The sequence below is a fragment of the Ailuropoda melanoleuca genome, chromosome 17 (assembly GCF_002007445.2).
Source record: "Ailuropoda melanoleuca isolate Jingjing chromosome 17, ASM200744v2, whole genome shotgun sequence".
NCBI classification, from domain to species: domain Eukaryota; kingdom Metazoa; phylum Chordata; class Mammalia; order Carnivora; family Ursidae; genus Ailuropoda; species Ailuropoda melanoleuca.
Window position 1 is genome coordinate 310,763 of NC_048234.1, and position 26,712 is coordinate 337,474.

Consider the following 26,712-nt stretch of genomic DNA (forward strand, 5'->3'; position numbering starts at 1 on the left):
ATGAGAACACTGGAATGACCACAGGTTACAGTTTTAGTTCAAAGCTGCTGCAAAGGGAGATGCTTTGGAAAGAGTCCGTCGAAGGATGTCGTCTGAGCAGAAATTCTTAATATGGAAAAAAAATGAGACAGTCATGGTCAGGCTGGATTTTAAAAACCTGGGTGAGCGTCGTTAGCCTGTTTGCCGGAAGGAAGGTTAGACTTATCATGGTTGCAACTTCCAGAGGCACAAAGCCTGCTTAACACCGCCCAGGTCCCTCTATCAGGAATGCCAGTTACAGAAGCGTCAGGACATGCTTCAGGAGCAAAGTTCTACCCCAGGTGAGGCGTGGGACGGTTTGCAGTGAGACAGGGCCCTCAGGGGCTCGTCTGTAAGAGGTGCCCGGAGGCCATGGGGACACGGGACTGCTGGGCAGGGCGGGGAGGAGGGGCTGCTGAGACCAGCACACCACGTCGGGAACATCTGCCCTTGCACACTCCAGCACCCGCACCTGCACCCCTCGGCAGCCCCCAAGGCAACAGCCTGCATGGGGCCACAGGGGACGTGTGCAGCATGCACCCCCAGCCCCCCGGGCACCCCACCCCACCCGCGCCCTCACCACCCCACACTAACAGCACCCCCCCGCCAGCCGCTGGCCGCAGGGCTCCCCTCACGGGGTGGAGGAGCAGTAGGCCGGAAAGGCAAGCTTTCAGCACCTGGGCACATGTCCTGTATCTGAGAACTGCCGCCTGGCCAAGCTCAGAACTCTTGCACTTTCCTTCCGCAGTTTTCTCGCTGGTCAGGCTTCCTCTCTTCTCGGGTGAGCCCCTTGAGTCTGCGAGAACCCCACCTGCCTCCCAGACACGCCTGCATCTCTGGTTTGTGGCGCCCAGCACACGGCAGTTCCTGCCTCCAGAGCCGGCCTCCTGGGAGGGCTATGGGGTCAGCGCTTGGGGTCCCACCCGGGAGGAACTGGGACTGGTGAGGGGGGCTTTCCCTCAGGTGTTGATTGTGGATGAGGCGAGTGGCCTCAGGAGAAAACCCAGCCATGGACAAAGCCTGCAGTCCTCACCTCCGTGAGACATCTCTCGTTGCCGCAGTGACATGGGGTGCCGCTAACGTTTTGTGCCTGCTAGACTTTTGGGGCCAGGGACACGAATGCAGTGGGTTGGGACTTGGTCCCATCAAGGAAGAATTGTTCCCACCCAAATATAAGAATGACCCTCTGAGAAGCACCCTTAGGATTGAACAAGATGCCTTCCAAAGGACTTTTCAGTTGTAAGTGGCTGTGGTTTTAACACGCAGTGTAGGTGATACACGGAATACCGGCAAAATAACGCCAGGAAAGCGGCATTCAGGTGTAGGTGCACCCAGGTGTGTTCGTACACATCCAGGCACACACGAGTGTCCACACGCTGCGGGTGCCCACGAACGCTCACAGTTACACGCAGGAGCCTAGTGGCAAGCAACCCTCTGGGAGAACTTTGGCCAGTAATGGATATGGTGAGCTTAGCAGGGAAAGGGCAGGGGTGGGGAAGGGGAGGGAGGAGGGAGGAGGGAGTCGTGGGGACAAGGTGAGCCGAGAGACTGGCCTGCTTTTGGAGACACCAGGAGGCACAGCAGCCCCACGTCCGTTTCTGCAAACTCAGTCTCTCCCTGGCCAGCTAGCATCAAGCCTCTCTCTGGGACTCTGCCCACCAGCAAAGATATTTGGAGCCAAGAAAATGCCATTTGTTTTGAGTGATGGAGTCAGCTGGTAGCTGGCCGGCACTGGTCCCTTGGGTTGACTCAGACATGTGTCTGTCCACCGCCTCCCGCAGGCCTCTGTGCATTGGCGCTAAGGGTGTGTGCAGGCGCAGGGGTGCAGGGTCATTCCACTGCTCTCCAGCAGCCTCTTCCTGAAGCTCTGGCTCTGCCTCGAACCTGAACGCTCTGCCCTGACCTTACCCACCTCCTGCTGACAGCCTGCTCCCCGCCTCTGGCTTCCTCCCACTGGCTGCCCTTCTTGACTGTGATTCCCACCCACCTGAGGATTCAGCTGTATCCCACTGACCGTCACCTGACGCAGCACCCCCCCCCAGTGGGTTTCTAGGTTTGTCTCGGGCCATATGGGTGACCTACGCTGGACAAAGTTCCCATGCTCATGGCGACAGAGACAGGAAGGGGCTCAGAAGACCTGGGGCAGACAGAAGCTGTTTGTTTGTTTGATTGTTTGTTTTAAAGATTTTATCCATTTATTTGGCAGAGAAAGAGAGAGAGCGAGAGAAGGAACACAAGCAGGGAGAATGGCAGAGGGAGAAGCAGGCTCCCCGCCAAGCAGGGAGCCCGATGTGGGGCTCGACCCCAGGACCCTGGGATCATGACCTGAGCCAAAGGCAGACCCCTCACCGACTGAGACCCCTGGGCACCCTGAGAGAATCTGTTTGTAATCAACAGTCTAGGACACAATTGTGGAAATAATTAACACATGGGTATTTTTTTTAAAGCATCACATTAAAAATGTCACCGCTTACAGGTCTATGTTCCCCTTCAACCTCAAGAACAGCCCCAAACACGGGCGTGTTCGTGCACATCCAGGCCCAGGTCAGTGTGCACACGCACGGACAGACACCAGTGGGGCTGTGCAGGCATCGCAGGTGCACGTGGACGGGGGCTGTGCAGACACCACAGGTGCACGTGGACAGGGGCTGTGGGTGCATGCAGGTTCACGTGGACGGGGGCTGCGCAGACACCAAGGTGCACGTGGACGGGGGCTGTGGAGGCATCGCAGGTGCACGTGGACGGGGGCTGTGGAGGCATGCAGGTGCACGTGGACAGGGGCTGCGCAGACACCACAAGTGCACGTGGACGGGGGCTGCACAGGCACCGCAGGTGCACGTGGACGGGGGCTGTGGAGGCATGCAGGTGCACGTGGACAGGGGCTGCGCAGACACCATAGGTGCACGTGGACAGGGGCTGCGCAGACACCACAGGTGCACGTGGACAGGGGCTGCGCAGACACCACAGGTGCACGTGGACGGGGGCTGTGGAGGCATGCAGGTGCACGTGGACGGGGCTGCGCAGACACCACAGGTGCACGTGGACGGGGGCTGCGCAGACACCACAGGTGCACGTGGACGGGGGCTGTGGATGGGGGCTGCGCAGACACCATAGGTGCACGTGGACGGGGGCTGTGGAGGCATCGTAGGTGCACGTGGACGGGGGCTGTGCAGACACCACAGGTGCACGTGGACGGGGGCTGTGGAGGCATCGTAGGTGCACGTGGACAGGGGCTGCGCAGACACCACAGGTGCACGTGGACGGGGGCTGTGGAGGCATGCAGCTGCACGTGGACAGGGGCTGCGCAGACACCACAGGTGCACATGAACACTCACAGGAGCATTGGCTGCACTCACTGGCCAAGTTCTCTCTAAGCCTCAATCTCCCTAACCCTGACACACCCCTACCTGAAGGGTGTTCCTGGAGGAGGAGGGTGAAGACGAGGGGCATGAACTATCTGTACCCCACTGGGAAGGCATGGCCTCCAGTAGCCCTGCCCACCTCCGTTTGGCACACTTCTCCGGGGGTGGTGGTGAACAGGGTGGTGGGCTGGAGTTGGTGGCTCCCGGCTCGTGGGAGCGGATCGGGTGCGAATCTTCCCAACTTGTATGTTTGGTGATGATAGTTTGGCATGGTGGGAGTATTCATACCACAGCAATTGACAAACGCTCCAGTGGGGTGTTAAACACCTCCCCCTGCACGCCAGTGGAACGGGAACAGGACCATCTTAGTTCCCAGATTTATTTGGAAGAGCTCAGCCTGACCTTACTGCACGTGTCAGGGACAGGAGAAATGCGGGGGGTAGGGTGGGGAACAGTCCCTTCTGTACCTGTGGGTGGGCTGGGTTCGGTGGAACAGGGCACCACCCTTTTGACCTTGAGGCATCTTGGCACCCGGTTGTGACTCTTCCCTTTGCCTGGAAGCCTGTCTCCTTCTCTATCACGGTCGGACCTCCCAGGTCCAGCTGGACTTCTGCCCACTCCGGGGGGGTCCTGGCTGCCCCTGCAGGTAGTGGGGATGGGGTCTGGAGCCTGGGGAGAGCCCCAACTCTACCCCTCACTAGCCATGTGACTTTGGATGATTTAACCGAGCAGAGCCTTGCTCCCTCTCTCTGTGAAACAGGAGTCCTGGTATTTACGCTGGCACGGGGGAGCGGTCAGCAAGCACAGGCCGGCGCAAAGCTGACAGCTGATAAATGGCAGCTTCTCTCTCCTCCTCCTGCCCAGCACGGGGCCGAGGGCTGGCACCTCGGACTAGCCTGAGTCACCGTGATTGTGAGGGCACCAACTTGGCCAGAGTGCGGGTCAGATTGGATTTAAAGAGTCAAGATTCATGCTGTTTACCAGAGACACGCCTAAAGCAAGGGTTTGGAAGGGTGAGAGTAACTAGAAAATACCAGCCAGAAGAGAGCTGGTGTGTCTCCATACGTAGCCAACAAAATGTTATTTAAGTCAGAAAATATTTGTGAGGGAAAACAAGGGGGCCCACCTCATGACTATAGGATTGACCTACGAGATGCAACAGTTCTCGAGGTGTGTTACCTGATGACATACCCTTAAAACGTAAGGCAGACAGACGGAGCGCGGAAGGACCCCTCACGGGACAATAGGAGAAAATGTCTACAGGTCACGTGCCCGATTAGGGATTTCTATCTACAATGTGTAAAGCACTCGTAAAACAAGAAAAAGAAAACCCCATTTAAAAATGGGTGAAGGGGGTGCCTGGGTGGCTCAGTCGTTAAGCATCTGCCTTCGGCTCAGGTCATGATCCCAGGGTCCTGGGGTCGAGTCCCGCGTCGGGCTCCCTGCTCTGTGGGGTGTCTCCTCCCTCTCCTTCCGCCACTCCCCAGCTTGTGCTCTCTCTCTCTCTCTCTCTCTCAAATAAATAAGTAAAATCTTAAAAAAAAATTGAATGGGTGAAATTGTGTGGCTTGTGAATTATTTCAACAAAGCCAAGCTCAATGTAAAGGTGTGTATCTTCGTTTCCTTCTGCCTGCGTGTCCCCCGTCTGTGGGAAGGAAGCTCTCCCCTGCTTGCCCTCGGGTGTTTGACAAGGACTGGAGTCTGTGCTCCCACTTCTTTCATTAGCCCTGGGTCCAAACGTGCCTCTGAGAGGGTCCCCCCTCTCTTCTGGGGCTGAGTGGGATCAGGACGAGGGTCCCGGCAAGAAGCGTAAGCTGCGGGATAGAACATTCTGGCCACTGCAGTGTGTGCGGTAAAGTTCATTCTTACTGAAGGTTCGGGGTCCTGGGATGTGCCAGCCTGAAGCCCCAGGCCTCCCCCCGTGCCCCCGGCTCTGACTCCGTCCCTCAGACCCCATACCGGTCCCCCCAGGACTCACACACAGTCTGCCGAGCACAGTTTCTGTGTGTGTTTTATCTGAGGGAAGAACGTGACGGCCTTGGGCAGGTCGGTGCCTCTCCCTAAGGTGCTTCTGTCGCTCTTCCGGGACCCCCAATGGGCCTGTTACAGCGTCTCCTCTAAACCCCGGCTCTGCAAACTCTGGCCTGTTGGCAAGTCTGGGTGATGGTCTGTTTTGGTGGAGCCCTGAGCTCATAATGGTTTTAACATTTGGGTTTTTAGAAGACTCCATTTCCCCTCCTCCCCCGGGACGGCCCTAGCTCTCCCGAGAGGACTTCCGACGGCTGTGATTGCTTCCACCTCATCACAGGCATAATGACAAAGCTGTGCCCTGTCAGACGCAGCTTCTCGGGGACCGTGTGGGCGCCAGGAACGCACCCAGGGAAGGACAAGGCCCTGCCCCATGAGACAGAGGGAAGAAGGGGGGATCCCCTTCTCCTTTCCTCTCCTCCTTCCTCCCGCCCCGACGCGGGAGGGGTCTGCGCCAGAAGAACCTGTAGGTAAGTCTATAACCGATCGGCAGATGGGAAGACTGAGGCCCAGAGACAGCCCAGAGTCCAGCCCCGGGTCCTTTGCCTGGCTGGCCGTGTCCCTGGAGACCCGCACTTAAGGGTCGCCCCGAAAACGTGTGCTGATTGAAGAGTCCTTGGAGACCTCAGTGGTGAGCTGACTACGTAGACAGACTCGGGCCCACCACGGAACAAGTCGCTTAGCGAAAGTGGGTCTCATCTGGGTGTCTAGCGACACCTGGTGGTCCCCGGCCACCCCAGCGCCGATTTGCCTTAATCGCAAAGAGCTTATCCAGGCATGTGACTTTATTTCGAAGCGAGGGTTCAGAGACTAGCGCTGACCCGCCTGAAACCACACAGCGATTCCTTCCTTTCTTTGCTGGAACGTGAATGAACACGGCCTGAGTGCCACGCACCATGGTGCTGGGGGTACAGCAGCCACCAAGACAGACAGTGGAGGAAAAACATGAACAAATCAATAAGAACACGGTCAGATTGTGCTATGGAGCTGGGACAGACAGTGACTGGGCGACTTCCTTAAATGGAGTGGTCAGGGAGAGCTTCTTGGAGGAGGTGACCTTCAAGCTGGTATCTGAATAAGGAGAAGCCTGTGGTGCGGAGGTCTCAGAGCAGCGTTCGGGGGGGAGGGGATGCTGGAAGTCCCTGAAATGGGGTTGAGCTTTGAGGAATGGAGAAAGCAGGGTCGCGGTAACAGAGTGAGCAAGCCGAAGGATGATAAGATATGAGACCAAGATAGCAGGGTCGAAGATGAGATAAAGGGCCTGGAGGCTGGGAGAGGGGTCTGGTTTTACTCCACCCATGGTGGAAGGCCTAGGGAAAAGGTGTTCTAAGCAAGGGAGTGACTCTACAAAGATCATGGGCTGCACCGCCAGTGGACCCAGCAGGGCAGTGGTGGGCCAGCCAGCTTCCCACTGCAGGGGTGCGGGCGAGAGATGAGGGGGCCCAGGACTAGTCCGGTCATGATGGAGAGGGGAAACAGGATGGACTCAGTGTGTGTGAGAGGCGGGTTGGTCGGATTTGCTGAAGGACTGGATGTGCGGGTGAAGAGACTCGTGGCGTGATTCGCCTGTGCCCCGCGTGGATGACCGTGCCACACTAGGCATGAGAAGGCTGAGGGAGGGGGATTTCCCCCGGAGGAACCAGGAAGCCTGATCGGGCCCAGTGCATTTGCGACGCCCGGCGGACATCCAAGTAGGGGGTGTCAGGAGATGGTTGGACATGTGCTGAGGCCTGGGAGCCAGGAGGGTGGAAAGAGGCAGGTGTCGAAGTCTCAGGTGGGTGAGAGGTGACCAGAAGGCCCACAGAGGCCGTGGGCAAGAAGTACTTCTGAATTCCAGGCCCACAGAAGCTGTGAGATCATATTATTGACATTTTAACGACTTTATTGAAATATCATTGAAATATCATTCACGTGCCGTTCAATTCACTCATTTAAGATGTATAATTCAAGTGCGTTCTTGCTGTGTTTTGTTTTTTGTGTCTGATATAGGCAGATATGTGCAGCCACGACCGCGGTCGATTGTAGAGCATTTTCATTACCCCTGAAACAAGCCCTATGCCCTCTGGCGGTCCCCCTCCTCCCCACCCTTCACCCACAGAGAGCCGCCCTTGTGTGCAGAGCCCCGTGCACAAGCCAGACTCCCTCTGCAAGGTCCCAAAAGAAGTGTGTGGGGTCACACTTTCAAAAAACGAGAGTTCTAGCTATTTTTCTGGTAAAGGCTAAAGTGACAGAAACACCTTTGCTGAAATGGAGAGCCTGCTCTTACTCCCAGGCTGGGGTGCCTGGTGGCCTGAGAAGCAAGGTTCAGTCACTCATTCACTCTGTCTGCCTTGCTGTTCTGGCCAAGGCCCCCAGGTGAGGCCGAAAGGGCTCACACATCACCTCTCCCTTAAAGGCTTGCTGACCTGTGCAAGACACAGAAAATCCCAGTAATGAGCAGTAAGGATTATGATTAAAATAAGCACTCAGCCAAGCCTGTAGGCTTCCTGGAGGAGGTGACCTCTGAGTGGCGTTTGGAAAAACAACCAAAGGGAGGAATATCCAGAATTGTTAGGCAGTCCAGAGAGCCCAGGTCAAGAGGGGCCTCTGAGACACGAAGTCGTGGGTTTGCTGGTGCAGCTTTGCCCCGGACCCCCACCGCCCAGACGCCAGCTGCCACAGCTGTAACAGAGAGTCATGTCCAGCTTGTTTTGTCCTGTTGCGTTATTTTTGGGTGTGATTGTAAACACCATGCACGTCACTGCTTTCTCTTTCTTTGTATGCTATTACAGAATTTGGTGCATGCCAGGAAGACAAGCAGGTAGATTTGCAAGGAGAAGCACACAGCCAGGTGGGGCCACTGCTCAGTCTTCTCCCGGCTTCCTCACCTGAGAGGTACGCTCCACGATCACAGCCAGTCCACGGGCGGCTGCCGGCCCAGCACGTGGGAAGTGCTGTCGTATCTGCCGTTATAATGACAGGCCAGTAAAGGAAGAAAAAAGAGAAATAGGGAAACCATCACCTGTAGTTCTCTGACCTGGGACAGGCACGGTGAACCCCTTCGGGTATATGCTTCCGCACTGTTCGTGCGTGTATATGCCATCCACGCGGCCGGTTCCACCATGCGGCGTGCGACCACACGTGTCCCGTAGTCCCCCGTGCTCTCTGGGGTCCTGTGAGCAAGACGGCCGAGTTAGGGCTCCCCGCGCGCCCGGAGCCTTCGTGCCTGCGGTTCCGCTTGCGGCCACCGGGTGTCGCTGTTGAGCCGGGCCGGGCCGCTCCTTCGGGAAGGACGCCCTTGGACCTTTTTGAAACCGTGCTGCGCTCCGCAAGGGGTGCCCCAGGCTGGAACCCCAAGCTTGCAGCTTGCGGCTCTCGGCGTTCAGCAGCTCCCTTTACCGCACACCTCCCGCTAGCTTCAGGAGCTCCGGGTTAGGGCAGTTTCTGGCACCTGCCACCTCCTAGACCCAGAGGTGGTGGGGGCCCCAGCAGGAGCTGGTCCAGCCCCCCAGTCACACCCCCTCTTCCGGGGAATGTGGCTGCCCGCCCGGGCCCCAAGTCGGACCCACAAAGGCACGGACGTTTGTGCGTGGTCCCTGTTGGATAGCTCCCTTGGAGGGGCCCCAGCCGCCGCACTGGACACTCAGACATGCAGCGGAGATCAGCGAAGGGCCGGAGCCGGTTTGCCAGCCGTGTGAGGGACCCAGCCTAGAGGTGACCCCGTCGTGCCTGCAGACTTCTGACCCCTCACTGCGGCCGCACGGGAGACTCTGAGCCAGGACGCCCAGCAAACTGCCCCTGAATTCCAGACCCCCTGAAACCGTGAGAGCTCATGACAAACACATGACCTTGCTGTTGAAGCCGTAAGATTTGGGGGTGATGTATGCCCCTGGGCTCGCCAACCCCAACCCCTCCTGCTTCCCCACCGACCCTGGGGGATAGTTTGTGTCCTCATGTCTTCGTGTCCTCGTTGCTGGGCCTGCCGTGCTTGGGGCCGACGCAGCCTTACTGGTCGATCCTCTGAGAGCAGACGTGCCTGGAGATTCTGGGGGTGATTCCTGGGTGATTTTCTGTCCTCTCTAGTTCTGTGAGGCTGGACACCACTTTCGTTTATTAAAAGGGACACCGACGTCAACTCTAACAGGAACCCCTCTGGAAGGGCGTCTCTTCAAGATCATCTCAAATGAGCTGTATTAGCCCAGTTGATGGGGGCAAACAGCCCAGCGGATTGTGACCGGCCAACCGCTAAGGTTTTCTTGTATTAATTTTGCTATTTTTACCTTGACGAGGTCATAGTGCACACGCTCTTTGTACCCTCTGTCGGACCCTTCGCTGCCACGTCCCGAGCCCACGGGAGGTCAACACAGACCAACGCTATGTGAAGGGTTGTCTGGAGGGACCATTATTTACGACCAGTCCCCGGAAACCTGGAGCCCAGAACGTTGCCCCTTTCGTGATAGTGTGAGCACCACATTTACTCTTTTTAATTGTGGTAAAATACACATCTCACAAAATGTACATATTCACCGTCCATAAGTGTTCAGTGCAGGGCACCGAGCACATTCCCCTCGTGCAGCCGGCACCGCGGTCCGTCTCCAGGACCTTCCATCTTCCCGAACGGACGCTCTGCCCCATTGAACCCTAGCCCCCAGTCCCCAGCCCCCAGGCCCCCCGCACCTCCGTCCACTCTCTGTCTCTATGCGTGTGGCCATGCTAGGTTCCTCATTGGAGCGGGAGCACACAGTCCTTGCCCTCTGGGCCGGCGTGTGTCCCTCAGCGTGTCCTGTACGTTCATCCACAGTGCCGCGGGGGCGGAACGCCCTTCCTTTTTAGGGCTGAATGCTATTCCACTGTATGGATGGGCCACATTTTCCTTTCTTTAAAGATTTTATTTCTTTGACAGAGAGACAGCAAGAGAGGGAACACAAGCAGGGGGAGTGGCAGAGAGAGAGGGAGAAGCAGGCCTCCCGCAGAACAGGGAGCCCGATGCCGGGACTCGATCCCCTCGCTCCCGGGATCCTGGGATCACGACCCGAGCCGAAGGCAGACGCCCAGCGACTGAGTCACTCAGGTGTCCTGGGCCATGTTTTTCTTATCCATTCGCTGGTTGGTGGACGTTCGGGCTGTTTCTGCCTTTCAGCTGTTGAGAATTGTGCTGCTGTGAACACGGGTGTGCAGGCGTTTGCCTGAGGCCCTTCCTGCAAGACCTTTGGGTGGATGCCCACGGACTTCGCAAGGAAAGTGATTCTGCACACGTGATGCCTCCATCTGCAGAACCCGCGGACGCTGTGGCCCAGAGCCCTGGCTCTTGCTGAGGCTGGGAGGGCCTGCTACACCTGAAGGGTCTGCAGCTGCATGGGGCGACCCAGCTCTCCTGGGACGAGGGGCTCCAGATCAGGCCCAGAGGTACTCCCCCGCCACCGAAAACAGGGTTTCCTGTTGGTGCGCGTGGAAATGTTTCTGTTCTTGAGAAGGGGACTTTTGGGTCCTGGCTCCCGCACGGAAGGCCTAAAGGTGTCCTTCTCGTGACCCCTGGAGAAATGACCAGGTCTGCTCCCTAGACCCCTCAAGGAGTCTGCAGCCCAGCCGACAGAGAGACACGCACACCAACCAGGAAGCTAACCAGTCGCTCCACCACCATGACCCCCGTGTTCCAACAGGGAGGCCGAGGCCCAGAGACGGACGCGTCCGGCTGGTGCCGCGCTGTACTGGTACCCAGGCTGCTTACCCAAACTTCCAAGACTGTGCCACGCTGCTGGCCCCGGCTTTGTTCCCACGATGCCTCTGGGCACGGCCTCCTCCTCCAGAACCTCCCCCCGGGGGACACATCCCATGTCCTTGGTCAGAGCCTGCACTTGGACGCTGCCCTCCAGTGGACGCCCAGCCTGCCCGACCGGACCCCTCCCGGAAGCTGAAGGCCGGGGCGGGGTGGGGTTCTGGGCCGGCGTGGTGAGGGCCAGACGCTGGAGCGCGGTGACTGAGAGCGGCTCCGTCTCGCGCTCACGACGTGCAAAGCTCTCGCGTCGTTGGCAGGACGTGTGCACCTGCGTGCAGTCTCCGGGTCTGTACTCACACACTCTAGTCAAGGACGGAGCTCGGCCTATCACGCATCTGAGGACAGGGCAAGGATCAAAGTCCCGGCTGCGCGTGCCGGGGAAACCCCACTCTGACAGCCACCCCGAGCACTTCCTCCATACCAGGCAAAGTCCTGGGCATTCTCAAACGTGATCTTGTTTCCGGCACAACCACCACAACACAGCCACAGAAGTAGGGGGCATGTCGTTCTATCATTACCCCATTTTACGGATGAGGAGCCCGAGGCGCGGAGATTGGAGGGATGCCCGGTGATGGAGCCCCACAGACAGGCCCTCAGCCCTGGCGCTGCACGTGCTCGTGCTGGAGGGCCCGATTCTGAGCTTCCCCTTGCTTTGCCAAGACCACCCACATGGGGCAGGTGGGGAAGGTCACCTGCACGCAGGGCAGTAATAAAAGCCAGCCTCCCCCTCCCCAGATGCTTCCTGTGAGCCCCGCCCGGCCCAGCGGGGAAAGCTACGCACACTTGACTCAGTTCATCCTCACAGCTGTCGCCCGTGAGGACCCCGAGGCCCAGAGAGGTTGCAGACTTGCCCCGGGCACACAGCTTGGAAGAAGCAAAATTGGAATTTGAACACTGGCCAGTCAGCCAGCAAAGGTCATGTTCTTGACTTGTCTCCAGACTGGCTTGGTTTGCTTGAGCTCTTTTAAAAAGTTGAGGTGAAATTCACATAAGGTAAGATTTTAAATACTTCAGGGCACACAATCCAGTGGCATTCGGTACTTTCACAGTGTTGTGACACCATCGCCTCTATCCGGTTCCAAAACATCCCATCACCCCAGGGGAGACCCCGGACCCATGGAGCATTTCCTGCCCTCCCAGCCCCTGGCAACCATGAGTCTGCTTGCTGTTTCTATGGATTGAACTATCTGGGTGGGTGACCCTTTGATGTGACTTCCATCATTTAGCACGATGTTTCAAGGATCCGAGTGTGGTAGCATGGATCTCAACATCATCCCTTTTTGTGCCTGGATAATATCCCGTTGCATGCAAAATCCCCATTTGCTTTGCCTGTTTTTTGTTTGTTTTTGGTGGGCAGCAAAGTTTATTGAGCGTTAGTGAAGTTTATTGAATGAAAGAGTACAAGACTCCCCAAGAGAGAGGGGACCCCAAGGGTTACCCTGCTTTGCCTGTTTATCAGTTGGTGGGTTTTTGGGTTGCTTCCACCTTTGGGTGACGGCATATAGTACTTCCACGGACATTTGTGTGCAAGTATTTGCTTGAGTCCCTGTCTTCAACCCTTCTGGGTATGCACCTATGAGCGGAATTGCTGGTCATGGCGTAATTCCACGTTTGACCTTCTGGAGAACCACTACACTGTTTTCCACAGACGTGGAACCATTTCCCGTTCCCACCAGCAATGTATGAGGGTTTCGATATCTTCACACATCCTCACCAAACCTGTTATTATGTTTTTTTTAATGAAAAAAATTGGATTCTAGTCATCTTAGTGAGTGTGAACTGGTTTCTCATTGTGTTGTTTTTGTTAAGAGGCAAAGCATCTTTTGTCAGACTATGTCAGGAAGAACATAGTAAAGCCAACACGGAGCCCCCCTGGTGACCGCTCAGGACCTCCATCTTCATTGGTTTTGATCGCCTTTCCTTAGCGACTAGTGAGAGTGAGCCTCTCTTCCCGCGTATGTTGGCCTTTTGTACGTCTTTGCAGAAATATCTACTCAAGTCTGCTGCCTGTTTTTAATTGTGTTGGCATGTTGTACTTTGTCTTTTCACTTTGAAATAGAAAAACTATAACATGATGCGGAGAAACTCACACAGTCTTTACCCAAACTCACGTACTCATCACATCTTACCCCGTTTGCTCTTGTACTATCTTTACTTTTTCCCCCTGAACCACTGGAGGGTCAGTTGTGTATATGGTGGCCCGTTACCCTTAAATACTTGAGTGGAAGGGCTTCACGTCGGCAACCACAGCACCGTCACCAACTTCAGCACGTTCGATGCCGGGGATGTCTTCCTGGTCTACCGTCTGCACTGCAGTCTTATCAGTTGGTCCAACAACACGCGTTTCCCTCCAGTGCAGGACCCAGTCTGGGGTCCACGTTGCCCTAAATCACCACAGCTCTTCCACTCCCTGTACTCCGAAAAATCCCGCAGTCTTCCTCGGTCTTTCATGCCTTCGGCACTTTTGGGGAATACAGCTCCTTCCAGGGTGGTTTAGTCAGTTAAACGTCCAGCTCATTATTTCAGGGTTGTGGGATCGAGTCCCTCGTAGGGCTCCACACTCAGCAGGCAGTCTGCTTGAGATTCTCTCTCCCTTTGTCCCCCCACCCCATGTGCATGCTCGCTCTCTCTCTAAGTAAATAAATAAATCTTAAAAAATAAATACAGTACCTTTAAAAAAATAGTATTGCATACTCTTACCATACAATCTAGCAATTACAATCCTTGGTATTTACCATAGCGAGTTGAAACTTGAGTGCACACAAAAACTCACACCCAGATGATTTTGACAGCTTTATTTATAATCGCCAAAACTTGCGATCAACCAAGATGTCCTTCAGTAGATGAATGGATAAATGACGTGTGGTCCATCCAGACGATGGGATATAATTCAGCATGAAAAAGAGTGAGTTACCAGGCCATGAAAAGACATGGGAGCAGCTTGGATGCGTTTTCTGTGTGAACAAGCCGGTCTGAAAAGGCTCCGTACTGTGTGATTCTGACTATGGCTTTCTGGAAAGGGCACAGCTGTGAAGACGGTAAAAACATTAGCGGTTGCCAGGGGTGGGCAGGGACGGAAGCAGAGCGCACAGGATTTGTAGGGCAGTGAAACTTCCCTGTGAGATACCATAAAGGTGGATACCCTTGTCTAAACCCCAGAACGAAGGGGCACCTGGGTGGCACAGCAGTTAAGCGTCTGCCTTCGGCTCAGGGCGTGATCCCGGCGTTCCGGGATCGAGCCCCACGTCAGGCTCCTCCGCTAGGAGCCTGCTTCTTCCTCTCCCACTCCCCCTACTTGTGTTCCCTCTCTCGCTGGCTGTCTCTCTCTCTGTCAAATAAATAAATAAAATCTTAAAAAAAAATAAAAATAAAAATAAACCCCAGAACGTGCCACCTCAAGAGTGAACCCTGATGTAAGCGGTAGACGTTGGTGATGATGGGGTGAGGGTGTGGGTTCATTGGTCGTTACAACGTCCCCCTCTGGGAGGGGGTTGGTAATGGGGAAACTATGGGTGTGCGAGGGCAGAGGGTGTACAGAAAATCAACCTTCTGCTCAATTTTGCTGTGAACCTAAAACTTCTCTGGAACATAGTCTGTTTTTAAAAATACTGTCCCTCAATTTGGGCGTGTCTGATGTTTCCTCATTAGATCCCTGACCGGAACCCAGCCTAGGTGACACGTGGCCGGCTCAGGACCTCCGGGGGAGAAGCACAGTGCCCTCTGCTCTTGCTGGTGGTGTTACTTAAATCCTCGGTCTAGACGTTGCCTGACTGCTCTGCCGTATGGTTGTTGCCCTCCCCCACCGCTGCTGATAAGCATTCTGTCAAGAGACATTGAGACCGTGCCAGTCTGTTGCCGTTCTTCAAAATCTCCCCCTGGATTTTGAATCTGTTGTCCTCCTGTGGGCAGCCCCTCGGCCCCCAGAGCAGAGCAGGTGCCGGCCTCGCTCGCAGCTGGGTGCTGCTCTTCCGGCCAACACCCAGCCGTCCCGATTTGGCCCGGCTCGCGTCCTGCACTCACAGCCCATCTCTCGTGTGGGCAGCCAGACCCTCTTTTGGAGAGCAGGGGCCTGGAGACTCATCTCATTTCCTGTCCCATGAAGCTCCTCTTCCCCATCGCAGCCACCGAAGCCGCAGGCCGAGTGCAGGGGACCAGCATGTCCGGTCACCCGGGGTGGGCCCCCCGCAGGCTTTGGAGCCCGGGGTGGTGAAACCGCGATGGCCAGCCTGCGGTGGGCTCAGGAGGAACCTGTGATAAGATGTTCAGCAGTTAGCACAGCTGCTCTGAGCTCGGGAGGCTGGGAACCCACAGGAAGTGACTCGGGGCAGAGCCGACGTGCCCGTGTCCCGGCAGCCGTCCCGGGACGGGAGCCTAAGCGGGCGAGGCCGGGGGCATGTCCGCGGAGTGCCGGGAGCCAGGGCCAGGCGGGAACTCTGGGGCCTCGGGCTCAGGAGCGTGCCCGCCTCGGAGCACGTCCGCGCCCTGGCGCCTGCCCCGCTGGAGAGCTGGCGCGGCCGCCGCGGTGCTCTGCTACGTTAACCTGCTGAACTACATGAACTGGTTCATCGTCGCAGGTGAGGAGGGGACGGTGCCCTGGGACGCACCTGCCCGCTGCCCGCTCACCGGCCGCCCTGCCAGCGGCTGGCACCGCGCCCCCACGGCGCCCTCCGGCCTCAAACTGTCCCCTCGTGGGCTCCATCCCTGCCGTTCTCACCCCTGGAGGGAGTTTCAGCCGAGCCCGAGCGGGGGGGGGGGTCCCAATCCAGCCCCATTCTAGGCATGTGCACACGGGGGTGGGTGCCCGGTGAGGGGAGGGGGATGCTGAGCGAGGCTGTGGGCAGGCGGCCTGGCCTAGAAATAGCTTGCTGGGTGCAAGCCTTGCATATTCTGACTTCCTTCCTGGAGGCCCCGGGGCTCAACCCACTCTTCTCGTTACTCACACGTTCCCTGAACTCGTTCGTTCATTTATTCATTCAAGATTTATCCCAATTTTCTCTCTCATCACTGATTTGTTCCACACTGACTAAATGAATGTGAACTATGGGCTCAGAGACCCAGGGAGGGCTGTCTGGTGGTTCCGGAGCTCAGGAATGCCCATGTTGGGGGGGGTCAGGGGGCACCTGCAGCAGCCCTGAGGCCAGGACCCTGGCATCCCAGAGACGGGCTCAGCCCACCAGCAAGCGGCTGAGCGGCGAACAGGGTCCAGAGCCGTAGACGGCTGCAGACTCGAGTCCGTCTCCATGGAGCTTAGAGGGCACACACAGACCAGAGCAGGCTGGACGTTGGTGGGGCAATGCCAGGATGGCGACGCAGAGTTCTGGCGGAACTCAGAAGAGGGGCATTTGGGCTGGGTCTTGAAGGCTGAGGAAGCTGGCGAGGCGGGAAGTGGAGTGGGGTGAGTGTGTCGGGTGAGGGGTCAGTGTGGGCCCAGGCGCTGGGTGCGTGTGCTCTGGACAGAGGTGACCAGCGTGGACACGGCAGGGAACTCTCCTAAAAGGGTCTTCGGGGCCAGATCCCGCGCTTCGTGGTTGCCAGCCCGGGAGCTTGGGCTTTCTGTTGAGGCAATGGGGAGCCACAGACAATTTCTGGGGGTGGGGGGGCCTAGAATGAGATTGGTGCAGGAGCACAAGAATGGAGGGTCCAGTTCTGGGGTTACTGCAGTGGATTGGGGGAGACCTGAGTGGGTGTGTGGGCTGAGGGCCTGAGATGAGCCGGGAAGGGGTAGAGAGTTGGGGGATGGGGGCGCGCCTGGAGCCCTGCAGCCTGGGGAGGCCCCAAGTCCTGCCAGCGGAGGCCCTTCCCTGTTGGGACTTCCTCTGTCCCGGTGGAAAGCAAGGCCAAGGTCGCTGGCTTGCATGGGGGCCCAGAGAAGTGAAACCATGCGGAGGGAGCTGCCAGGGACGGCTGGGTTTTCACAGCAGCCAGCATGCTCTGTGGGAAGCAGCTCTTTGGGGGCAGATGATCGCCTGAAGGGGGAAAGGAGGCCGGGTCCACTCCTGGCCCCAGAGGGCTGGGAGCAGGTGAGGAGTAGATAAAACCAGGGGGCAAGTCCTCACTCCTGAGAATGGAAGATGAATGGCACCCTACAGAACTTTGAACTCTTTGCTTTTTAGAGTTTATGCTTTTCTCTCCAGTGACTACGTCTTATTTGTGTAATTAAAGCTATTAAAAAGGAAGGAAGGACATACCAAATATCTGAACAAAAATCTCGTCCTTGGTTTCTCTGCTTCCTTGACCTTTCTTCACCTGCCGGCAGGTCTTAGAGGTGTGGCTGTGGGGCTTTCCTCCCTGCCATGGGGCGTTTCTGCAGGCCCCGCTTGTGGGAGGGGGGCTGCCCCTGGCTGGGATGCGATGCTAGTCCTCACTCCCCCCATTTCGGCAGTACGCCCACGGGCGTGGCTGGAGCCTCGGCTCCCGCATCTGTGTCGTGGGGACACGGATGGCCCCTGCCTCTTAGGGGAACACCTGTAGGGGCCAGCTCAGGGGCCGGGCCCTCCGCCAGCTCATGATTGAATGACTGTGATGATTGCTCTTCTTCATAATGATAGGGCCTGAGCCCCACAGCTCAGATAAGCAGGTGCCTCACCTCTGACTGACCCTTTCTGAAGTACTGCCAAAGGCTGAGGGGATTTCGGGGAACAGAGCGTCTTTCCTCTCTCTTTGTTAGGCTGAGTGCCCACTGCACTGGCCTGTGGCCTAGAAAGACCTTGGAGGGCCTTTCGAGGCCTGGCTGGTGTGGACCAAGAGCCTGCCCCGCTCAGGGAGTTGGGGCTGAGGTCAGACCCAAGTGGGACCTGTCTCTGAGGCTCTCGTGGGCACCGTCTGTCCGCTCATGCCCCCAGAAGAACACGCTGGTGTGTGTGCATGTGCAGCCCGGGGCACGTATGTCTTTGCATGTCTGTGCTCACGCATGTACATGCATCCACGAATGTCAGGAGTTTGCACCTGAGCAAGGCTGCTGGGCTGCATAGTCATTAACACTGTAGTCTAAGCGAGCTGCACACCATGTAGCAACACGGAGCTGCCAGTCGCTCTGATGAGGGTGTGAATGGCAGCCCTGCACTCGTGCATATGACAGCATGCCTGTGGCGTGCACACTCCATCTGTATGTGCATACGCCAGCATGCCTGTGGCATGCACACTCCGTGTGTGTGTGCATCTGTGCCTCTGCTGGTGTGTTTCTCCGGGCACGCCCGTCTGTATGTGGATCTGCATGTCTGTGTGCCTCTGTCCCCGGGCGGGGTGCCTGTGTATGAGCGTGCCATATGTTTGGGCCTCTGGGGTATGTGTTTCTGTGTGTTGATGTGTACCAGTCTCCCTGTGCACTGGCTCCCCTGTCTGTGTGCCCATGTGACTGCACATGGGTGGGAGAGAGGGGCTGACAACAGTGGGCCCCAGAGCCACACTCTGTGCTGGGCTGGTCAGCTGGGCCCTGACCCACATGCAGGGGCAGCTGCCCTTGTCCTGAGCACTGTCCCTCTGCCCACAGGGATGCTGCTGGACATACAGAACTTTTTTCAGATCCGAGACAGCAATGCCGGTTTGCTTCAGACAGGTAAGGAGCGAGTGCCTGCTCTGGGGCTGGGGCCCAGGGCTCATCCTGGGGCAGGGGGCCAGGCTGAGCCCTGCCCATCCCCTAGCACAGAGGAGGGGGCACTGAGGATGCGTGGTGCTGGCCGTGAGGGCCGGTGTGGGTGGGAGGAGGGGGAACGTGGGCTGAGCCCGGGTTCCTGAGCGGCAGCTTAGGGTTTGAGCACAGGTGCTGCAGAAGGAGCGGGGGTGGGGTGGGGGTCTGGAAAAGCCCCCAGCCTCAGATCATGACCTCGGCAAAGGTCACTCATCCCTGTTCAGCTCAGCTGGGTGCCCGAGACTGGCTGGGGCTGAGAAATCCTGACCAGTGCTTTCCTCCATGGACCTGAAAAATCTGGCCAGCAGAACACACACAGACAGACAGACAGAGATCTGTGCTTCCCACACGGTTCATATCGCATCTGGGCCCACAGGCCTGACAGTCAGTGTAGGGGCAGGGAGCAGCCACACCTCCCATTCCAAGGTCACACACACACACCCCCACCATGTAACTAGCACACCTGGGGCTGCTCTCTGTGGACCCCCAACACCTCAGAGCAAGTTTCTTACACTGGGGTATGGGGACCCCTGGGGATACACAAAAACCTTCCAGGGGCCACATGAGCAGAGTTTGAGAGAATCCACTTACAGACCCTCAAGCCTGTGTTTTTCTTTCCTAAAATGCACCTGCTTGAGAAAAAGCCTCTGAGTCTTCCTTCCCACCTGCCTTTCAAGCAGGGAAACGTATGTCTTCCCTATTCCGAGTTTATCTTTGGTGCCCTGCCCTGGGGTGTGAAAGCCTCCGGGGTGCCAGACAGAAGGGACCCCCACGGATGCTTGGCTTCTGCGGGGGAGGCCGTGGAAGGCCCGCAGAGAGTGTCAGTAGAAGCTCACTGGGGATGTTTCCGCCGGGCCACAAGCCCGTGGCCAAGTGCCAGCCCTTATCTGGCTGTCCTCCTGGTGTGACAATCTCCTATGTATCTACCATGTAGGATTCAGAAGTGAGATGTTGTCTCAGCGATGGGTGTCAACACATTTATTTCAATTAGAAAAAACGAAGCCAACATTTTAACATCTTTCTTCCAGGCACTCAGTCTGATTTGTCGGATTGATTTGGCAAATAAGGACTGGTTTTGCTCATTAGAGCAAATGTCCGTACACGGCAGACGTTTCCCCTCCATGGGATGAATGTAATCTGCAGCCCCGTGGATCTGGATGAGAATATAGTTAAAAAATACGATAACGATAGAAATCACACCCTTTGCAACTATTTAAACTTATGACAAAAATGTTTTAGATGTCGGCTGGAAACACGTGCAGGGTGACGCAGTTCTTAAAGCACCGAGCAAGGAGCTAGCAGCCCTTTGTTTTAGACGATGCGTCTTTCCCAACCGCCCTTGTCTCGAGGCTGAGGCCAGCCGCGGGTGCTGCCCTTCGCAGTGCCAAAGCGAGGGCCTCTGGACTCAATCCCCACAACCTTCTAGATTAAACAGACAATGCTGGTTGAGTCACGATCTGCCTCCCAGGTCCTCACCTTGGGGAGTAGGGTTATTACTACGAGGCCCCATAAGTGAGATGCCGTGGAGAGAGAAGCGTGTGCGTGCGTGTGCAAGTGTGTAGTAGGGCTGTGCGCGTGCCGGTGTGTGTCGGGGGGAAGGAAGGGTCAGCGCTGCAGAAGCCGCCCAGAGAAGTGTGTGGAGAGAGCTGGGGGGTTGCAGGCCTGATGACCAGACTCTCTGCCTTCAGTGACCTGGGGTGAGTCTTCGCCTCCCCGAATCTTGGGTCTCGGTGCAATGGCCGCGGGCCCCCCCCCACCCCGCTGCTTTCCACAGGGCTCAGAATGGAGGCAGCCCCTGACTGAGCGGGCAGGGCCAAATCGAAACGTGGGGCGGAGGGTGGGGTGAGCATAGGTCAGACCCTCCCCTTCCAATGAGCCAGAGAGGCTCTTGGGGTCGGTGCACTGATGGACAAAACCGACACTCATGTGGCCTTTACCGTGTGCCAGACACTGTCTCACGTGCCCTGTGACATCAACTCGTTCACCCTTCACAACAACCCCGCAGGCCGGGATTATTATTACTCTCGTGCCCATCTTCCCCATGACAAACCCGGGGCACAGAGAGGCTAGGGGCTTGCTGCAGGTCACACAGCTGGGATTCGAATCCGGGCAGCTGTCTGTAGAGTCCTTCTCTTCACCTCCTGCTCCTGGATTCCTTCCACTTTGTCTCCGAAGCCGTCTGAATCTGGAGCTGCTAGGAGCAGAGGAGTGCGCCTGTGTGAGCGTGCCCTCCCCGGGGCCAGGCTTCATCTCAGGGCATCTGCCGGGTGAGGTGGTTTATATCCCAGAAGGGATCCCTGCCCCAAATCTCAAGAAGGTATTAGAAGACTCGGGGAAAAACTTTAATTACCTTTGGGTGGAGAAGATATTCCTTAAGAAGACAAGAAACAATCCTGGCCAGAGGAAGACTGATACGTTTGAGGACAGGGCAACTAAACTCTTCTGTATGACGCGCTTGAAACTAATGCAGTTAGTAAAAACAATGGATAACATTTATGAGCCGTTTACAGAAAGCTAGGCACTGCCTTTTATATGATTTATTTCATCTAATTTTCTCCATAATCTTCTGTGGGAAGCACAATTTCTATCTCATAGCACTGATTCGAGGGGAACAGCAGAGTTAAGGAATTTGCCCAAGGTCACACAGCTAGGCACTCTTTGGTTCAGGATGTGAGCCCAGGTAGTTTAGCCCCAGATTTTGCATTTTAAATCCTTAAAACAAATATAGAGGACTGGGAGACAGGAGCCCCACCGAAAAATGGGCAGAGGACTGAGCGCAGGACTGCTGGCCAGCCTCACTGGACATAAGGACGATGCAGATTAAAACATCAGCGAGACACCATCTGCTTTTCAACAGTTAAATGAAAGAAAATAATATGATTGATCGTATCAGATGTTGGCAAGAGAGCTGGCATGTACTTCCGTGCCAGTGTAAGTGGGTACAGCTTTTTTGGAGGCCTATTTTGGCGGTAGCTATTAAAATTCTAAATGCCACTGACACCAAAGACTATTCTCTGTGGAGTGTTAGGTCGAACCATATTAAATTGCCGCTTTTTTTGTAGGTCAAAACTGGCCTAATTTCTGCAGCTGCGTGCGGCTCAGCCTAATACTGAAGCAGGACGGGGGAGTGGGAGGGGCTGGAACCCGAGCGGGGACGAGTCTGGACGCTTATTAGGCTCGGGCAATGTCAGTCATCTGCGCTCAGCGAATGGAGACCCAGGCGCGGGGCGGGGCCTCCGGTGGAGGCGGGTCCAGGCCGCCTCGCTCCACCTGCGGAGGGCGGAGGCCGCTTCCTCTGAGGAACCCGGCGGCGAGGGCACCTGTGCGCGCGGCAGAGTCGTGCGAGAGCGTGGCCGCTTCTTTGTCCTCACGGAGTAGCGAGCGTATTCGTTACTCCAGGCGCCAGTTCAGAAGGGTTTACTTTAAAAAATGGTACAGATGAAACCGACGGTGTTAGGGGAATGTACTACCTGCTTCGAAAAACCAGGGCTTTTCTAGCCCCCGGGAACCCCCGCTCCTAAACCCCGCTGGTCTGCAGAGCAGGCCTGGGCAGACCTCCGTTGCCTCCCGCCCCCAGCAGGGGTGTGAGCGCAAAATCAGTCCCGGCCGGGCGGGGGCGGGGGTGGGGAGTTCTGCAGAGACAGGGTCCTGGCAGGGAGCATTGGCGGCCCCCCGTGCTGCCCCAGGACCGGCTCCACCTTCACTTCCGGCTCCCGGCCTCCCAGGAGCTTGGCGGGGTGCTCATGCTCAGAGGGGTTCACAGTGAGCGAGTCCAGCCCCCCACTCCCCTACCCAGTACCCCTGACTCCGGGCATTGGGTTGTGTATTCGGCAGAGATTGGAGGGTTCACCTCATGTTTTCCTCCTCCTGCCCCCCACCCACTGCCAAGGTGCCAGCTTGCACACCTGAGCCAGGTCCCTTCTGTGGGCCTGCAGGCCCGTCTGCCCACCCACCACAGTGGGAGTTGCATGTGACCCCTGACTGTCCCCTCCAGTCTTCATCTGCTGCCTGATGCTGTCTGCACCTGTGTTCGGCTATCTGGGCGACCGGCACAGCCGCAAAGCCACGCTGAGTATTGGGATCCTGCTCTGGTCAGGGGCAGGCCTGGCCAGCTCCTTCATTTCCCCCCAGGTAGGCCCCCTCATCCCTACAAGGCCCCCTGGGGACCTGCCCCCGCCTGCTTCCTCCCTTAGAAAGGCGACTGGACCTGTCTCCATCCATCCCGGGCTCCAGGCTGGCTGCAGGGGTGTCCTAGAGAGGACCCCCTTAGATGCTCTCAACAGGAGCCTTCCTCGCCTGCAGCTCCCACTGCTGCCTGTGGGGGGTGGGAGGGGGTGATCGCTACTGTCTGGGGGAGCTGGCCAGCCTGGCAAGGGTGACGCCCAGAAAAAAGGCTCCCCTGGGCCTGGGGCCAGTGGGGGCTGCGGGCACCAGCAGGGGGCACCCATGTGATGAGGGGGACCTGGGCAGGGAGGCTAGCCAGGGGTCTTTAGTCCTGACCCCCTCCTCCTCCCCTGGGGGCGCGTGTTGTCACTCCGGTCCCTTGCCCCGTGGGTGATCCCGGGACTCACTGGGGTCTTGTGTCTGCTTGCCCAGTATTCCTGGCTCTTCTTCCTGTCCCGGGGAGTCGTGGGCATAGGCTCGGCCAGCTACTCCACCATCGCTCCCACCGTCCTGGGCGACCTGTTTGTGCGGGACCAGCGGACCCGGGTGCTGGCCACTTTCTACATCTTCATCCCCGTCGGAAGGTTGGTACCGCCCAGGACCCACTTCCCTAGGTGGTAAACTGAGGCCCAAGGGAGCCAGAGCAGAGGCTGGACTGGGGATAGGATTTGAATCCCAGCCCTCCTCCTTCCTTACCATGTCCCTTTACCTCTCTGGGCCTCGGTTTCCTCATCAGTAAAGGGGGGCGAGAACACTGGCCAACGGGTTGTGTTAAGGGTTACAGATAATCCGGGTGCTCCCTCTACCCTAGGACACTCGGGAAGGCTTGGGGAGTGTGTGGGGCTGGGCCAGGCACCCCCGGAAGGGGGTGGGTAGGTCAGAGTGGGATTTGCAATCCGACCTCTGAGCTCTGATCCAGGTTTCCTGGAATCGCTTGACTCATGCAGGGCTGAGCCTTGGGTCTTCAGAGAGGGCGGCACTGGGCAGTGGTGCTGGGGATGGGCCTGGAGCCAGAGGTCACCAGTGACTTGACCAAGGGCAGGGGACATCTGGGCCTCACGTGGCTCACTTTTCCCGTGACAGGGCTGTGAGCAGCAGAAAGCCAGCTCCTTGGGGTGGGGTGCCCCAGCTCAGGCTGGCCTTGCAGCCTTGGACCTGCTCCCACCCTCACTGCCCATTCCCCTTGCCCCTCTGTCGCAGTGGTCTGGGCTACGTGCTGGGGTCGGCCGTGTTGCAGCTGACTGGGAACTGGCGTTGGGGCTTCCGAGTGAGTCCAACCTCCCTTCTTCCCTCCGATCCCCCTGGGCCGGCAGGGACTTTCCAGCCTCCAGTGGCCTTAGCCACTTGGCACGGTCGCTGGCGCCATGGGGGGTGTCAGACGTTGGCGGCTTCGGACATTCGATGGAACATGACTGTGGAGGTCACGGCCCTGGGTGCAGATGCTGGCTGCTGGGTTTGCTAGTGGTGTGAACTCCAGCAAGTTGCTTGTAATGTGGCAGGGGGCGGCGGGGGGGGGGGGGGGGGGGAGTCCGTGCTGCATCATGGAATCTTGTGGAGGGGCAGACAAGGGTGGGAACAGCCTAGGGCAGAACAGGCCTGGCGGGTAGAGGTGGGAAGTACTCCTGGTGGGGCTCATGGGCCCCAAGGGAGTAGTGTCTACTGGACACAGTAAAGAAGTCCCAAGGGGACCCAACTCCCCAGAGAGGCTGTACTCCTAGGGGTGAGGGAATGTCAGGCTCTCTGTATAACCCTCAGCCGATAAAGGAGCCCCCTGCCCCACCCCCTGGGCACAGAGCCTCCCAGACACTGGGCCACATGGTTCATCACTGGCAGGATCTCCGGGGTCCTGGGCGAGTGTGTGCGGTCCTGAGCTGCCTGGGCCCTCCTGTGCCCAGGTCATGCCTTGCCTGGAAGCCGTGGCCTTGATCCTGCTTATCGCGCTGGTTCCAGACCCACCCCGGGGAGCTGCTGAGAAGCAGGAAGAGGCCGTGGGGACCCCGAGGAGCAGCTGGTGTGAGGATGTCAGGTACCTGGGGAGAAAGTGAGTGTCCCCGCTCCCCCCTGCATGCCCCTGAAACCCCAGCAGCCCTGCCCTGCCTGTCTCTGCCTCCAGGCAGCCCCAGTGTTCACAGTCTTCCTCCTCTGAGCTCCCACTCACCAACAGAGGCACCCCTCCCTCACTTCTCGCCTTGCCGAGTGACAGACCAGGGGCTGGGAGGGAGGGTAGGGGGAGGCCGCGTGGGCTTTGACTCCGGCTTGACCACTGCCTTATCCCCAAGTGACCTGCCACTGGGAACCTTACTCCCCTCATTTATTCAGTGGACCTATTCTCCCAGGGTTGCTGGGAGGATGCAGGGAGTTAATCACTCACCTCTACAAGCCTCGTGGGAGTGCAGGCATCCTCTGTTCCAGGCATGGGCGGGGAGGCAGGCAGGAGTCAACTGCACTCCCAGGCCTCACGATTTACTGGAATGTGGGGCGTGGACAGGACCCAGCTCTCTTTGATACAGAGCCATGCGACCAGTGGAGGGCACTTGGAGGAAGGTGGGGGCAGCGGGGACAGCTTCCTGGAGAATGTGCTGTTGGCGTTGGGCCTTCTGGGATGGGGAAGCGGGTCCTGCAGAGGGGAAGGAGGAAGGCCCAGCGAGAAGGGAAGTGTGGAGGGGGGTGTGCAGGGCTCTTAGGGAATGTCAGGGAGGATCCAGAGCCTGGAGCCCCCCCCCCCCCGCCCGGAGCGCCTGGTGTGGGGGTGTGTGACGGGTGCAGCCAGGCCCTACGGCCCCAGCCCTCTCCCGGTGGTCTCAGCCAGGGCACTTTCTCTTGCAGCTGGAGTTTTGTGTGGTCGACCCTGGGGGTGACCGCCATAGCCTTTGTGACTGGAGCTCTGGGCTTCTGGGCCCCCAAGTTTCTGTTTGAGGCCCGTGTGGTACACGGGCTGCAGCCTCCCTGCCTCCAGGATCCGTGCAACAGCCAGGACAGGTGAGGGGCCTCTGAGAGCCCGGGGCACCTGGCCCAGGTCAGGGCGCTCTTGGCGGGCTAGCGCTCGGGTGGTTCTGAGCCCCAGGGCTCAGTGTCTCTGTGGGGAACCCAGGACTTGGGACCTAGGGGGCAGATAGCCGTCCAGGTTCCAGGTCTGGCTGAGCTCCTGTGGCTCTGGGTGTCCACAGGTAAGCAGCCTTGTCCCCTCTGGACCCCAGTTTTCCCACTCTTGGGCTGCTGTGGGGGTCCACAAGGCCCTTCATAGAGGGATGAGGCTTCTGTGGGGCCTGTGGGGCGATGGGACCCACAGTGTGAGGCCATCCCATTTTACAGATGGCTAATCGAGGCACTGGGATGCCTCATCACTTACGGGGCTCAGGCAGTTCACACGTGCCCGCATGTGTTCTCTGCTTCGTCTGGGGCACCGAGAGTCCCGGGCAAGCCACCAGGACATTGGGGTAGGAGAAAAACCACATGGAAGGCAGTGTCCCCCTGCTCCCACTTGTCCTGCGCGGTGCCCAGGCCAACACCTCTCCAGCTCATCCCCGGACCCCGTCACTCCCTTTCTCCCCCTCCTGTGCTCCTCAGTCCCTCTTTGCTCCTGCCCTTCCCTGTGGCCCTGCTTGCCGGGGCTCAGCGACGTGGTCCGTGCCACCACTGTCATCTATGTCCACCTCCTCTCTGTCTCCATCTCCCCCACTGGGGCCCAGAGGGAGCTTCACGTGATTTCCAGAATGTCCCATGCCTTCTCACTTGTCTGTGCCTCGGCCTGAGCTGGG

General features: G+C 57.8%; 1 protein-coding gene and 1 long non-coding RNA gene across 5 annotated transcripts in view; both read left to right on the forward strand.

The window, feature by feature from the left end:
• The first annotated feature begins 42 nt into the window (after nt 1-42).
• On the forward strand, nt 43-10,335 carry LOC117796913. The gene is made up of 3 exons (XR_004621616.1): nt 43-320; nt 5,689-5,878; nt 8,180-10,335. It is a non-coding gene; the product is annotated as an uncharacterized LOC117796913 (long non-coding RNA).
• Nucleotides 10,336-15,197: 4,862 nt separating this feature from the next.
• Nucleotides 15,198-26,712, forward strand: part of SPNS3 (sphingolipid transporter 3 (putative)) — a 36,114-nt gene continuing 24,599 nt past the window's right edge. Inside the window, exons 1-7 of one of the 4 annotated variants that reach the window (XM_011236942.2) lie at nt 15,198-15,737; nt 18,653-18,718; nt 22,785-22,921; nt 23,387-23,538; nt 24,155-24,221; nt 24,850-24,980; nt 25,781-25,933. In XM_011236942.2, coding sequence (XP_011235244.1) covers nt 15,557-15,737; nt 18,653-18,718; nt 22,785-22,921; nt 23,387-23,538; nt 24,155-24,221; nt 24,850-24,980; nt 25,781-25,933 — 887 coding nt within the window. In that variant the 5' untranslated portion in view covers nt 15,198-15,556. Of the gene's footprint in view, nt 15,738-18,652; nt 18,719-22,679; nt 22,922-23,386; nt 23,539-24,154; nt 24,222-24,849; nt 24,996-25,780; nt 25,934-26,712 lie in introns of all 4 variants that reach the window. The other 3 variants (XM_011236944.2, XM_011236941.2, XM_034646688.1) reach the window with 3 other exon arrangements.